The following is a 13,097-nucleotide window of genomic DNA, read 5'->3' on the forward strand; positions in this document are numbered from 1 at the left end:
ATTTTGTGGGTGATTGTTCCTGTTACCATTGTTCCTATGTGTTAGTGTTCACGTTACAGGACTGTTTCGTCTTCGTTGATTTTTGTCTGTCGGTTTATTGTTTTGTTCGTTGTTTAAGTATCCCATTAAATTATGGATTATCATCACACTGCATTTTGGTCCTCCCTCTTTCACCCGAAGACAGTCGTTACATAGGCTCTTAATCACTCTCTACCTACATGTCTATGGACATATACAACTGGAACCAGCTAGCCTGAATGATTAAATGCTAGACAACCAATTAACAAATTGAAACATTACCAATAACTAAGAATCACAAAAACGAGCATCGCATCTTGATCTTGAGTGGAAAGGCTGTTGTCTGGGCTTCGTTGTTTATCTACAGAGACATGACCAGACTTCCTATCTGACAAACACTAAAGCCAACACTGGGCTGGACACTCACACTGTCTCCCAGGGAGCGCAGCTTGTAGAAGGGCTGGATGTAAAACCAGGAGCCCTCGTTGCCTGCAGAGTCCAGCGTCACCCTCATAGCATTCTTCTCCAACAGGGCAGGGAGACGCTTATTCACCGTCAGGTACTTATTGCTTTTCAAGTGCAACAGCTGGAACAGGGTGGCAAACAACAGACACAGTTGCAAGTGCATGTAAACATAATTTACATTTCCAATTAGAGTTTGATCAAGTTTAAATATGTAATGATTATAGAAGTCTCTTACTTTGTATATTGGGGTTTAATAGACAGATACTGTTAATGTCATGGTCTGAGTCTATTAAGGAGTATATCTACAGGAAGAGATTGAGTTAGATGTCAAATACTGGCACAGTGGCCATTCCCGAATATCCACAAAATAATCTGCCATTTGAAAATATCACACTTGAATTCTTTCTGGACCCTTTTCTCCCCCTGGAATTGTTTTTATAATACTCCAAGGCCCAAGTTCAAATATGTTTCTCATGACCCCCTTTGCCCCATAATTTCACCCAAGAAATCAACCATGTTGACTCAACCAGCATCGACCCCTCAAACAAGTATTCAGTGTGATGTCTGGTACTGGGAGACTAGACCTTAACCAACCTTTGTGGTTGTTTGTTTTGAGGGAGAAAGCAGGGACTGAAAAAACAAGACAACTGTCATTTGAAATGTCTCAGACAATTACAGATACATGCGTTTACAATGCATGCTCTCAAGTGCTGCAACCACTTACCACAGTAAGCCTGTGGTAAATATCAAACACTGGCAGAGGAGCATAGCTGTACCCTACTGCCCTCAATACCTTACCTGTCATCACACACCTAAAACACATAAACCCAATACACCTACTGTACCACTTCCGCCAATACATATGTGAGCATGTTCAGGACTAAAGTTCAGGAGACAGCTGCCCTAAAATAGATACAGTATATGTTGGTGTTTTTAGATGACAGATATCACAACTACCAGGGTTGAGGGTCTGTCACTTGAAATCAACTGACACACTTTAGACCCATTTGTTTCCCTGTGGCCTGATGATCTAATTTCTGCATAGGAGACTATCACTGGTCACATATGCAGGGGGTGATAAGGCCTGGATGATAATTCGCTGCATTTATGGAAGAGCTGTATTGCCTCTCTGCTCCAGGCTTTCCACTAACCTTAATGACACTGTTATATTGTGGCTTTACCAAACTCAATCTCCTTGTTACCCTATCACCCCTACTCTTCCTGCTCATACCTGAATGACATTTCCGTACTGGATAACAGTTCCTAGCAGCTTTCGGTTCTCTGATTCATTCTGCTTCTTCTCCAGATCAGCAGCATGCTGAAATATAGGGATAAAACGAGATGTCAGAGAATATAATGGCCACCAATTAGATTTACTGCTCCAAAACACATTAAGAATAAGAAGCCGTACTTTATGGAATATAGATCTGGGTTTATGTTGTGTTATAAACTTGAAGAGTGTTTCACTTGTAATGATTTGCTCGACCTCAGCAACACGGCAATGCATGCAGCTTAGAACTAGCAGGCATAATGAGCCGTGAGATGAGGTACTCACATGGAGTTTGTTGAGGAGCACTGTGTCAGTGGTGCTGTTTCCACCTGGTTTTGCTGCCTTCCAAAACTGTTTCTGTGCAGAGTACCTGTTCATGGGGCACAGCTTGAAAAGGCAGTCTGGAAAGACAGAGAAAACAGGTGAAGATTTATTATCAAGTTCATAACATTCAGTACATGACGTATAAAGCAGTGGAAAGTTGCCAAAAGGGCATGGAAGAGTAATAGGCTGCCAGTATAACAAGGACATGACGAGCTAAATAGATATAACAGGATGATGGTGATTTTAGACATTTTGATTCTCTTGTAGGTAAACACATTGGCCTGATCCAATTGGGGATAGTAGAGCTCTTTAGAAATATCACAGAGCTGATCAGATCTTGAACAGTGTGAGTCCTGACAGAAAACACACTAGTTCCTCCTCCGGTTCCGAGGCTGGCTACCTGCAAAGCACAATGATGGGAGATCTGATTATCTGTGACAGGGGTAAAAATAGCTGCTCCAGACCAGCACCAAGCACACCACAAAAACTTGGCCAACAAACACCACAGCGTCCAGGGATTAGCTGTCATGGGACGCATGAAGGAAGAGAGGGAAGGGCTGGATGGGTAAGCACAGGAGGAGGAGCCAGACAGAAAACAGAGCGGTAGAAGAGAGGGCCCGCTATATGAGAGAGGGAGAGGAAGTGGGTTTAGAGAGTGAAGGAGACCAGGTTAGGGGGACAGAATGGGGAGGGTTATATGCAAATGCTACACAGTGGGAAGGAAGGGAATGAACAGTTTCCTTTTTATGAACAGTTGGCAAACTGTGCAGGAAATGGCAGGGTACAGTAGGACACAACCCAGAGGGCTTACACTGAGGAACGGAGACAGGAATCAACATAAAACAGGCTGCCATCAAAATGCTTAGTTCAGATCAAATAAATTGTAGTTTACGCAGGAAGCCCACTGTACTAAATATTGTAAAGACTTATTTCAGAATGTTCACATTACTACGACATGCTTTGGATGATCGTGATTATCCAGAGGTTAAAAGATTCAACAGGTCACATTCTTCAAATAACATTGCATTCTCTCCTTCAATCCATGAGATCCCAGCTCTCTGAGAAGTGTATAAATACTATCACAGACAGCAACGAGTCGTCCTAGCAGAGGGTAATATTTCCTCGAGAGACACACCTAACTGTCAGACATGACACCAAAACAATTACTGTCGCATAGTACCGCATAGATCAGAGAGAAAAAAGTTAGGTTTAAAATGCTGGGCATATGCTCCCTAGAAACCAGCTTAACCGGGCTATTAATACTCAACAGGGATTTTAGGACTTAGTCTGCTACACTTCCCTTTGCTCAGTGCTCAGGCGCACTGAGACGTAGCATGGAGTCTCAGTTCTGTTATTGTGACTACTTGGAGGAGTGATGATGAGGCCTGGGAGAGGCTGGAGAGGTGGGGTGACACACAAGTACGCTGCTCCACCCCACACAAACCTTGGAGCACCACGAGGACACCGAGGCCCCTGCAGGTGAAACATGTTCATATCACAGCACCTACTGGGAGGGTAGTCATGTGTCATCTCGAGGTCAACTCCTCAGTAGGCTGCCCTATACTTCAAATGCAATGCCTGTCAAACACAGAGAGAGAACGCGATCCTTTCACTGTGTAGGTGAACTGTAACCAGGCTTGTTAGGACTCTCAGAACACCACAAATGCTCGATTGTTCTACACCACTCTCAAGAGTACTTTCTTCGGAACCACAATAACCCTGGTGCCTTGAATCTGCCATAGATTGTAGAGCTTCAGTAACAGTAAAAACTGCTGACATTGCCTGAAACAACAAAGTAGTTCACTACCTACCCGCATAGTATTCACCTCATGGATTCAATGTAGGCTAATCTCTCATGGACAGACTACATAAACATAGCATCCGACAATTTACGCAAGATTTGAGTTCTGGATTAACCAAGATTACATATAGGCTGATGTTTTGCTCTGGTCCAACTGCATGTGTCAGATCTGAACTACAATGCAAGTTGCATGCGCCAGATCTGGTCTGGCGGTAAACAAAGTGCTCAGAAGTAGTTTATTTTATATGGTGAAATGACAGCTTAAAAACTTCCGTCAGCACTCCAGCAACAACTTTACTTTAGTGAGTAACGAATTTTCACCCAATTTTATTTAGTGACTGGCTTCAATATACCGAGGGACATAGCTCAGTGAAAAAAGTGGTGTAGCTAACGCTAGCTAGAATCGCACAGCTAACTAGTGGCTGCTGAATAAAGCCTTCATCTTTCTTCCTTTGGTTTGAAACTTGTGGGTGATCTGATTTTTTTTAAACAAGATATCTAGCCATCTTTTCATGTTTTTGTATTGTTTTGCTAGGTAGTTCGTTCATTTCTGTAGCTAGTTATTATTAAATAGCTAGAATGAGCTGCAGCCCGTGAAAAATGAACAAGTGAAGTGATTGCCCCTTCTGATTTACTTCCAGATCATGTCCCCTAATCTTTTGAATGGGTTTCACAATTCTATAATCACATTTGTGAAAAATCTATAATTGAAGGGGTAGAATGATGCTTCCTCATCTGAAAGTGGAGTGTGGCAGCTGCCCACTTTGCCCCAAAGTCACTTTGACCAGGCACTATGGCCTCCTATGCTTACATGTCTTCAAACCAACGCATAGGCTACGTGTCACACAGTCTTGAGCAGGGCTTTGCCTATTATTTGCAAGTCAGTTATAAATTCACAAGAAAATGTTATGCCCCTGTTCTTCTGCGCATTCAAAAAGAGATGTGGTACACCTTGTTAGCTTCCATAAACATGGCTCTCTCATTCCACTGGGCAATGATGATTCTAGAATGATGAGCTCACTCCACAAACACTAGTGCCATCCGTCTCACAGTAAATCAGTTGAGGATTGATCAATCTCCAGCCAAGCACAGTGCTTCTCCATGAGTGAGTGTGCCTCTCTGTATGTCAGCGATATTAGGCATGATTTGGTTCCAGGAAATCTGCATAGTGTATTCCTGCTGTACTGTTGCATGAACACACTGTCAACTTGTCTTGCTAAAATACAATTAACCATCTGGTCTTGCATCTCATCAAACACCATATTACATATTATAAAACGGCACACAAGACAGGGCCTGGGGGGGGAGATTTCAAGGGGAAGCAGTTTACCAGTGCAAGACATTGTGGTCTATTTCTGAGAAAGGTGTATATTATATTCAGAAGAGATGTTTAGAAAATTAAAAGTTCAAGTAGGTAGCCTAAGTCTGTAATTCAGCTTCGAATTGATCTTTTTCCTAAAAATACACACACAAACACAGTACCAGTAAAATATTTGGACACACCAACGCATTCAAGGGGTTTTTCTATATTTCTACTACTTTATACATTGTAGAATAATAGTGAAGACAAAACTATGAAATAACACATATGGAATCACATAGTAACCAAACAAATGAAAATATATTACAGTGGGACAAACAAGTATTTAGTCAGCCACCAATTGTGCAAGTTCTCCCACTTAAAAAGATGAAAGAGGCCTGCAATATTCATCATAGGTACACTTCAACTATGACAGACAAAATGAGAAAACAAATCCAGAAAATCACATTGTAGGATTTTTAATTAATTTATTTGCAAATTATGGTGGAAAATAAGTATTTGGTCAAAACAAAAGTTTCTCAATACTTTGTTATATACCCTTTATTGGAAATGACAGAGGTGAAACGTTTTCTGTAAGTTTTCACAAGGTTTTCACACACTGTTGCTGGTTTTTTGGCCCATTCCTCCATGCAGATCTCCTCTAGAGCAGTGATGTTTTGGGGCTGTTGCTGGGCAAAACGGACTTTCAACTCCCTCCAAAGATTTTCTATGGGGTTGAGATCTGGAGACTGGCTAGGCCACTCCAGGACCTTGAAATGCTTCTTACGAAGCCACTCCTTTGTTGCCCGGGCGGTGTGTTTGGGATCATTGTCATGCTGAAAGACCCAGCCATGTTTCATCTTCAATGCCCTTGCTGATGGAAGGAGGTTTTCACTCAAAATCTCACGATACATGGCCCCATTAATTCTTTCCTTTCCACGGATCAGTCATCCTGGTCCCTTTGCAGAAAAACAGCCCCAAAGCATGATGTTTCCACCCCCATGCTTCACAGTAGGTATGGTGTTCTTTGGATGCAACTCAGAATTCTTTGTCCTCCAAACACGATGAGTTGAGTTTTTACCAAAAAGTTATATTTTGGTTTCATCTGACCATATGACATTCTCCCAATCTTCTTCTGGATCATCCAAATGCTCTCTTGCAAACTTCAGACGGGCCTGGACATGTACTGGCTTAAGCAGGGGGACACGTCTGGCACTGCAGGATTTGAGTAACTAGCGGCGCAGTGTGTTACTGATGGTAGGCTTTGTTACTTTGGTCCCAGCTCTCTGCAGGTCATTCACTAGGTCCCCCCGTGTGGTTCTGGGATTTTTGCTCACCGTTCTTGTGATCATTTTGACCCCAAGGGGTGAGATCTTGCATGGAGCCCCAGATCGAGGGAGATTATCAGTGGTCTTGTATGTCTTCCATTTCCTAATAATTGCTCCCACAGTTGATTTATTAAAATCAAGCTGCTTACCTATTGCAGATTCAGTCTTCCCAGCCTGGTGCAGGTCTACAATTTTGTTTCTGGTGTCCTTTGACAGCTCTTTGGTCTTGGCCATAGTGGAGTTTGGAGTGTGAATGTTTGAGGTTGTGGACAGGTGTCTTTTAAACTGATAACAAGTTCAATCAGGTGCCATTAATACAGGTAACGAGTGGAGGACAGAGGAGCCTCTTAAAGAAGAAGCTACAGGTCTGTGAGAGCCAGAAATCTTGCTTGTTTGTGGGTGACCAAATACTTATTTTCCACCATAATTTGCAAATAAATTCATTTAAAAAATCCTACAATGTGATTTTCTGGGGAAAAAATTATCTTTGTCTGTCATAGTTGAAGTGTACCTATGATGAAAATTACAGGCCTCTGTCATCTTTTTAAGTGGGAGAACTTGCACAATTTGTGGCTGACTAAATACTTTTTTGCCCCACTGTATACATTTCACATTCTTCAAAGCATCCACCCTTTGCCTCGATGACAGTGTCACGGCCCCTCCTGCATTGGAGCGGTGGTTCCTCCTGCAGGCAGAGGGTTGTTAGTGATTGGAGCCACCTGGGCTCAGGGTATTTAAACTGCTTCACTAACCACTCGTCTCTCTCTCTCTCTCTGCTCCTCCAGGTATGATCCTGTTTTGTTTGTTCCTTTGTAGTTTTCACTCAGTCATATTCACACACACAGATTCACGCATCCCTGCACTTTACATACACCCTACATTATGATACTTTCACACCTCATTCCTTTGTTTAAAGTTAATAGTTTTGGCTCATAATAAAGAACATTTTTGATTGGCCTATACCTGTTTGTGTCCCCTCATTTTTGCCACAGGCTATGAGCCGGCCTGTGACAAGCTTTGCACACTTTTGGCATTCTCTCAACAAGCTTCTTGAGGTAGTCACCTGGAATGGATTTCAATGAACAGGTGTGCCTTGTTAAAAGTCAATCATTACTTTAAGACATGTCAGTCAATACAGAACATTTTAAGAACCTAAATGAAGGATAGATAAATAATAATTAAAACATAAAATTTCAAGAACTTTGAAAGTTACTTCAAGGCAAAGGGTGACTACTTTGAATAATCTAAAATATATTTTGGTTACTACATAATTCCTTAGTTATTCTACAATGTACAAAATAGTAAAAATAAAGAAAAACCCTGGAATCAGTAGGTGTCCAAACTTTTGACTGGTACTAATATATATATTGTCTTCCTCTGCATATATGTCACCAGTTAAACAGCATGGCCAAATAAGGCACGGAGGTCAGTGGGAAAATCAAATCAAAGTTTATTGGTCGTGTACGCAGATGTTATCGCAGGTGCAGCAAAATGCTTGTGTTTCTAACTTCAACTGGACTGTATATGAATAGAAAATTTGCAGTAGTTCTATTGGATGAGCCATGACTAGAATACAGTATATACACATGTAAAACAGTATGTAAACATTATTAAAGTGACCAGTGTTCAATGACTATGTACATACAGTGCCTTTAGAAAGTCTACACCACCTTGAACTTTCACATTGTTGCATTACAAAGTGCAATTGAATAGATTTAATAGTAATTTGTCATTGATCTACACAAAATCCATAATGTCAAAGTGAAAAGAATTCTACACAATTTTACAAATTAATAAAAATTAAATATCTCAAATAAAGTTAGATAAGTATTCTCCCCCTTTGTTTATGCAAGCCTAGATGTAAAATTTGACAAATCACATCATACGTTATTTGGACTCTGAAATAATAGGGTTGACATTTTAATGACTACCCCTTCCCTCTGTCCCCCAAACATACAACATCTATGAAAAAAGGTCCCTCAGTCAAGTATTGCATTTCAAGCACAGATTCAACTACAAAAGACCCGGGACCTTTTCAAAAGCCTTATAAAGAAGAGCAGTGATTGGTAGATGGGTAACAATAACAACTCAGACATTGAATATATAGTATGGTTAAGTTAATATTTATGCTGTGGATTTTGTATTAAACCACCCAGACACAAAGTTGCTGTTGTCCTTCTGAACTGAGCTGCAGGACAGAAAGGAATCTGCTAAGGGGTGTCACCAAGAGGCCATTGTAGATGTTAAAACAGCTACAGATTTCAGTGGCTGTGATGGGACAAAACTGAGGATAAATCCACACTGTGGGGACTCTACAATAATGACCTAAATCAGGGTTTCCTGAGTTCTGTCCTAGGGCCCTCCCTGGGTGCACGTTCTGGATTTTGCAATAGCACTACACAGCTGATTCAAATAATCAATGCTTGATGAGTTGGTTATTTGAATCAGCCGTGTAGTGCCAGGGCAAAAACCAAAATGTGCATCCAGAGGGGGCCCTATGGCAGAGTTTGAGAAACCCTGACCGGAGTGACAGAGTGAAAAGAAGAATACAAATGTACAGAATACAAATACTCCAAAACATGAATATGTATGCAAAAAGGCACGAAAGTAATACTGCAAAAAAATCCAACAACACATCCCGGAGTAGCTGCCTCATTTTCAAGCATGGTGGTGGCTGCATCATGGAATGGGTATGCTTAACATTGGCAAAGAATGGGGAGTTTTTCAGGATGAAAAGAAACAGGATGGGATAAGTACAGGCAAAATCCAAGAGGAAAAACCTGTTTCAGTCTGCTTCACAGCAGACACTGGGAGGGGAATTTATCTTTCAGCAGGATAATAAACTAAAACACAAAGCCAAATATACACTGGAGTTGCTTAACAAGAAGAACATGAGTGTTCCTGAGTGGCCAAGCTACAGTTTTGACTTAAATCTGCTTGAAAATCAAAATGGCAAGACTTGAAAATTGCTCTAACCATAATACCAAACTCCTTGACCGAGCTTGAAGAAAAATAACATATGGGGAAATATTGCACAATACAGGTCTGCAAAGCTCTTATGAGACTAATGTTGAACTGTCCTTACCACGGGTGCTTCCTGTTAAGTTTCTGCCTATAGGTGGGGAGTAGCAGAATGGAGGCATGATCCGATTTGCCGAAGGGAGGGCAGGGGATGGCCTTGTAGCCATCCCGGAAGAGAGAAACAATGATCCAAAGTACTTGATGTGCGTGTGTGTTAAGGGAATTTTTATCAATGATGACTAATTATGTATACATTTCAATCAGGACTGACTAGTCCAAATGCTATTATGTACTGTACATATATGAATTTTCTCTCTTGCTCCCATTCCCAATTGTATATAATATAGTCAGGAGTTTAGAACAGTGCCTTGGTACAAATGAATGAACTATCTCCAGATGGCAGGGACGGACTATCTCTAGACTGTCTAGAATGATATCTACACTGACTGACCTTGGCTACAGGCGAGGAGGGAAGGCTCGAGAACTATTGGGCCTCTCTACCGGTGTCATGAAGAGATAGAACATTTAGAAAACGCTGACGTCATTTTCAGTTTAGAACCTGTGGAAAAATGTGTATATACCAGTACTCTCTTGAATAAAAACGCTGTTACCTGACTTTTAAGACTGGGGCTCTGTCCATTCTTATAAAAATATTGGGTCTTACAAACCCTTCGAATGCATTGACAGAGTATTTAATTCTGATTGGGAAATAATACAGGGGAATTTAGAATTCCTTCAACAGTGTGTTAATAATATTTGTTTTCCTCAGATTTCCTTTATTAAAGTCCACAGCTACAATAATTGCGACCTCAGGATATGCCGTTTCCAGTTTGTACATAGTTTAGTGTAGTTCCTTGAAATAAGTCACAGTGTAGGCTTGGAGGGGAAATATACACGGCAGTGACGATAACCAAAGAAAATTATCTTGGGAGTTAATGCGGTCTGCATTTGATGGTGAGATATTCCATATCGGGAGAACAAAAGGACTTGAGTTCCTGTAAGTTAACACAATCACACCATGAGTTGTTAATCATGAAATAACCCCCTCCACCTTTCTTTATCCCAGAGAGTTCCTTCTTCCTGTCTGCGTGATGGACGGAGAGCCCCACTGGCTGAATGGATGGGGACAATATATCCGGAGAGAGCCATGATTCCGTAAAACAGAGTATGTTACAGTCCCTGGTGTCTGTCAGGAAGGCGATCATCTACCTTATTGTCCAGGGACTGAACATTAGCGAGTAAAATAATCTGAAGCGGTGGATGGTATGCATACCGTCTGAGTCTGACTAGGGCCCCACTTCTTCCTCTTCTCCGGCGCTAGCGTTTTTTATTGCAACCCCAGGATAAATAGAGCTGCCCTGGGAAGTTCAAAAAAATGACCCATTTTTGTGCAAATTTTGCTTGAGTGACTGCTGATCTAATGTCCAAAAGCTATTTTCTGCTGTAGGTAATGACACAAGAAACATTGAGCAAATAATGAAAACAAATAATGAATACAAACTACTTCAAAGTTGGCTAGGAGCTAGAAACAGGGCAACCGTGTCTGTCAGCGCCATCTTAAAAAGGAGTTGGAGTCTACAAATACTATTTAAGGCCTACCCCTCAAACAAACTCTTTAACTCCTCTGACCTATAACATCCCAATAAACCATCAGTCCATATAGTTGCAGCAATGGGAGTGACTGAAGTTAAGGTTCCAAGACTAGATGATTAAATAGATTCTTGTCCAGTAGTGTGCATGTCTAATGTGGCTATTTGGGGAACTGAAACAACAGCCGTGCAAACAAAAACTGCTCACCATTTTGACAATTACATGCCATTGAGCAGAAACAATCGTGGCTAAAGACATTTTACGTAGGACTGTTTTCTCAGTCCAAAAAGAGAATGAAAAGGAACATAAAGATAGTAAGGTACCCTGCTGCTTTAGTAGCTATTGATTCCTCTTCTCTCAATACTAAGCAGTGACATATTTGGGCCAGTCTTGTTAGAGGCCTAAAGACAGTGATGGTGCTGCCTCCTGAGTCTACTGAGCCTCTAGATTGAGACTGAACAGCTGCTTGACATGAAGGAGTTACTGTATCTTGGGCTCCTGCGCCAAAAACAAAAACCATCCATTTAGCAAATCACACAACTAACCAGAAGCAATACATTTCCCTGAGCAACAACAGGCATGTCTCCTTACATTGAATCATCTTCCACTGTGCAACAGTGCAGGAGAGTACAATATACTAGAGGAGTTGTGGTGTGTTTCATTACATCTTCATTTTGTCACCATTGTCACTGAAGGTTGACATAATATAGAGTGATTTGTGTGACAATGACACAGACGTGCTATATAAAGTAAACTAGGGCTTTCATTTTCAGGGATAAAAAGGTCAATTTAATTTCCATGACCTTGATTCGAATAAATGAAACTCACATTGGCAATCACGTCATTTCACTCAAAAATGTATTTTCAAAGGTCTGCACTGGAGGCCTGCCAAGGTGTTGTGCTAATTTAAAAAGGGCTCCATTAGAGACCGAGACAGTATGCAGCCAGAGCTTCCAGGTGCCCATCAGCAGGCGCATCACAATCACTCCCAGCTGGCCCGCCCTGATGCTATCAGAATCGTTTTGCACTGACCTTGAGCTAAAGGGAGGACTGTAAAAATCACTGTAAAAACTGTCAACACTCAGGTTGTTTTACTGTCTGACACATCACTGATCAGACTAGAATTCTTAATGTCTTGGCTAGGTTGTATGGTTGAGTGGGGGAATAAGTTAGATATCGTCGCCAAGACTGAGAATAAAGTTAAACACAGAAGCTTGATATACAGTAATCCCCAACCAATCATACAAATCCATAGCTGGTAGATAGCTTTTTCTCCAAAATAACCTAATCCAGTTTCAATCAAAGTGCTACTATACATGAGTGTAGTCTATTATTATCATCATCATCATCATATTCTGTACCAAACACAGTTCATTATGAAATTCAGCATTTGCATTATGCATTAATTAAGCAGATGTGTTCCACATGAGCTAAAAAGACAGTAGCACACGTAATCCACCATTGAAATCTCCACCTGGGAAAGGCCAATATGTTGTTACTATGGCAATAGGATTGACCCAGCTCCAGTTCAAACTGACAGACAGCCATGGCAATTAATGACGGACACCAGTGAAGGCACGAATCCCAGTGTACTATCACCTCTTTAATCACAGTAATTGGGCCGACAATTTGGTGTTGTTGATTGACTATACAACAAACCCATGGCATTAGATGTGTTAAAGCAATAAAGGTGAATTCCAAAACATCCAAGTATGAAACAGCAGTGGCATCAAAATACACTCTTAGAATGATTTTTTTCTTCTTCGGAGGATAGTGTTGTTAATGGATTAAGATGCCTCTGAAGATATGAAGCTCTAGTTAAAGTGAAAACGAAGTAAACAGAATCTCACATCAAACAACTATTTTTGTTGCTGCCTCAGCCTGCTCAAATCCAAACCCCAATAACAGCAAGCTGGGAACAAGGGTTTGCAATCAACATCAAGACATTGTCCAGGGCTCGCTTTAGGGACAAATGGGCCT

General features: G+C 41.1%; 1 protein-coding gene across 2 annotated transcripts in view; it reads right to left on the reverse strand.

Annotated features, from left to right (window-relative positions):
- Window positions 1-13,097, reverse strand: part of LOC135540212 (inositol 1,4,5-trisphosphate receptor type 1-like) — a 149,072-nt gene that overhangs the window by 118,994 nt on the left and 16,981 nt on the right. For both annotated transcript variants that reach the window (XM_064966700.1, XM_064966699.1), the window contains exons 4-6: window positions 2,039-2,154; window positions 1,715-1,801; window positions 446-604 (exon numbers count right to left, since the gene is read on the reverse strand). In XM_064966700.1, coding sequence (XP_064822772.1) covers window positions 446-604; window positions 1,715-1,801; window positions 2,039-2,154 — 362 coding nt within the window. The remainder of the gene's footprint in view (window positions 1-445; window positions 605-1,714; window positions 1,802-2,038; window positions 2,155-13,097) is intronic.

Source organism: Oncorhynchus masou, chromosome 5, assembly GCF_036934945.1.
Source record: "Oncorhynchus masou masou isolate Uvic2021 chromosome 5, UVic_Omas_1.1, whole genome shotgun sequence".
Classification (NCBI taxonomy): Eukaryota; Metazoa; Chordata; class Actinopteri; order Salmoniformes; family Salmonidae; genus Oncorhynchus; species Oncorhynchus masou.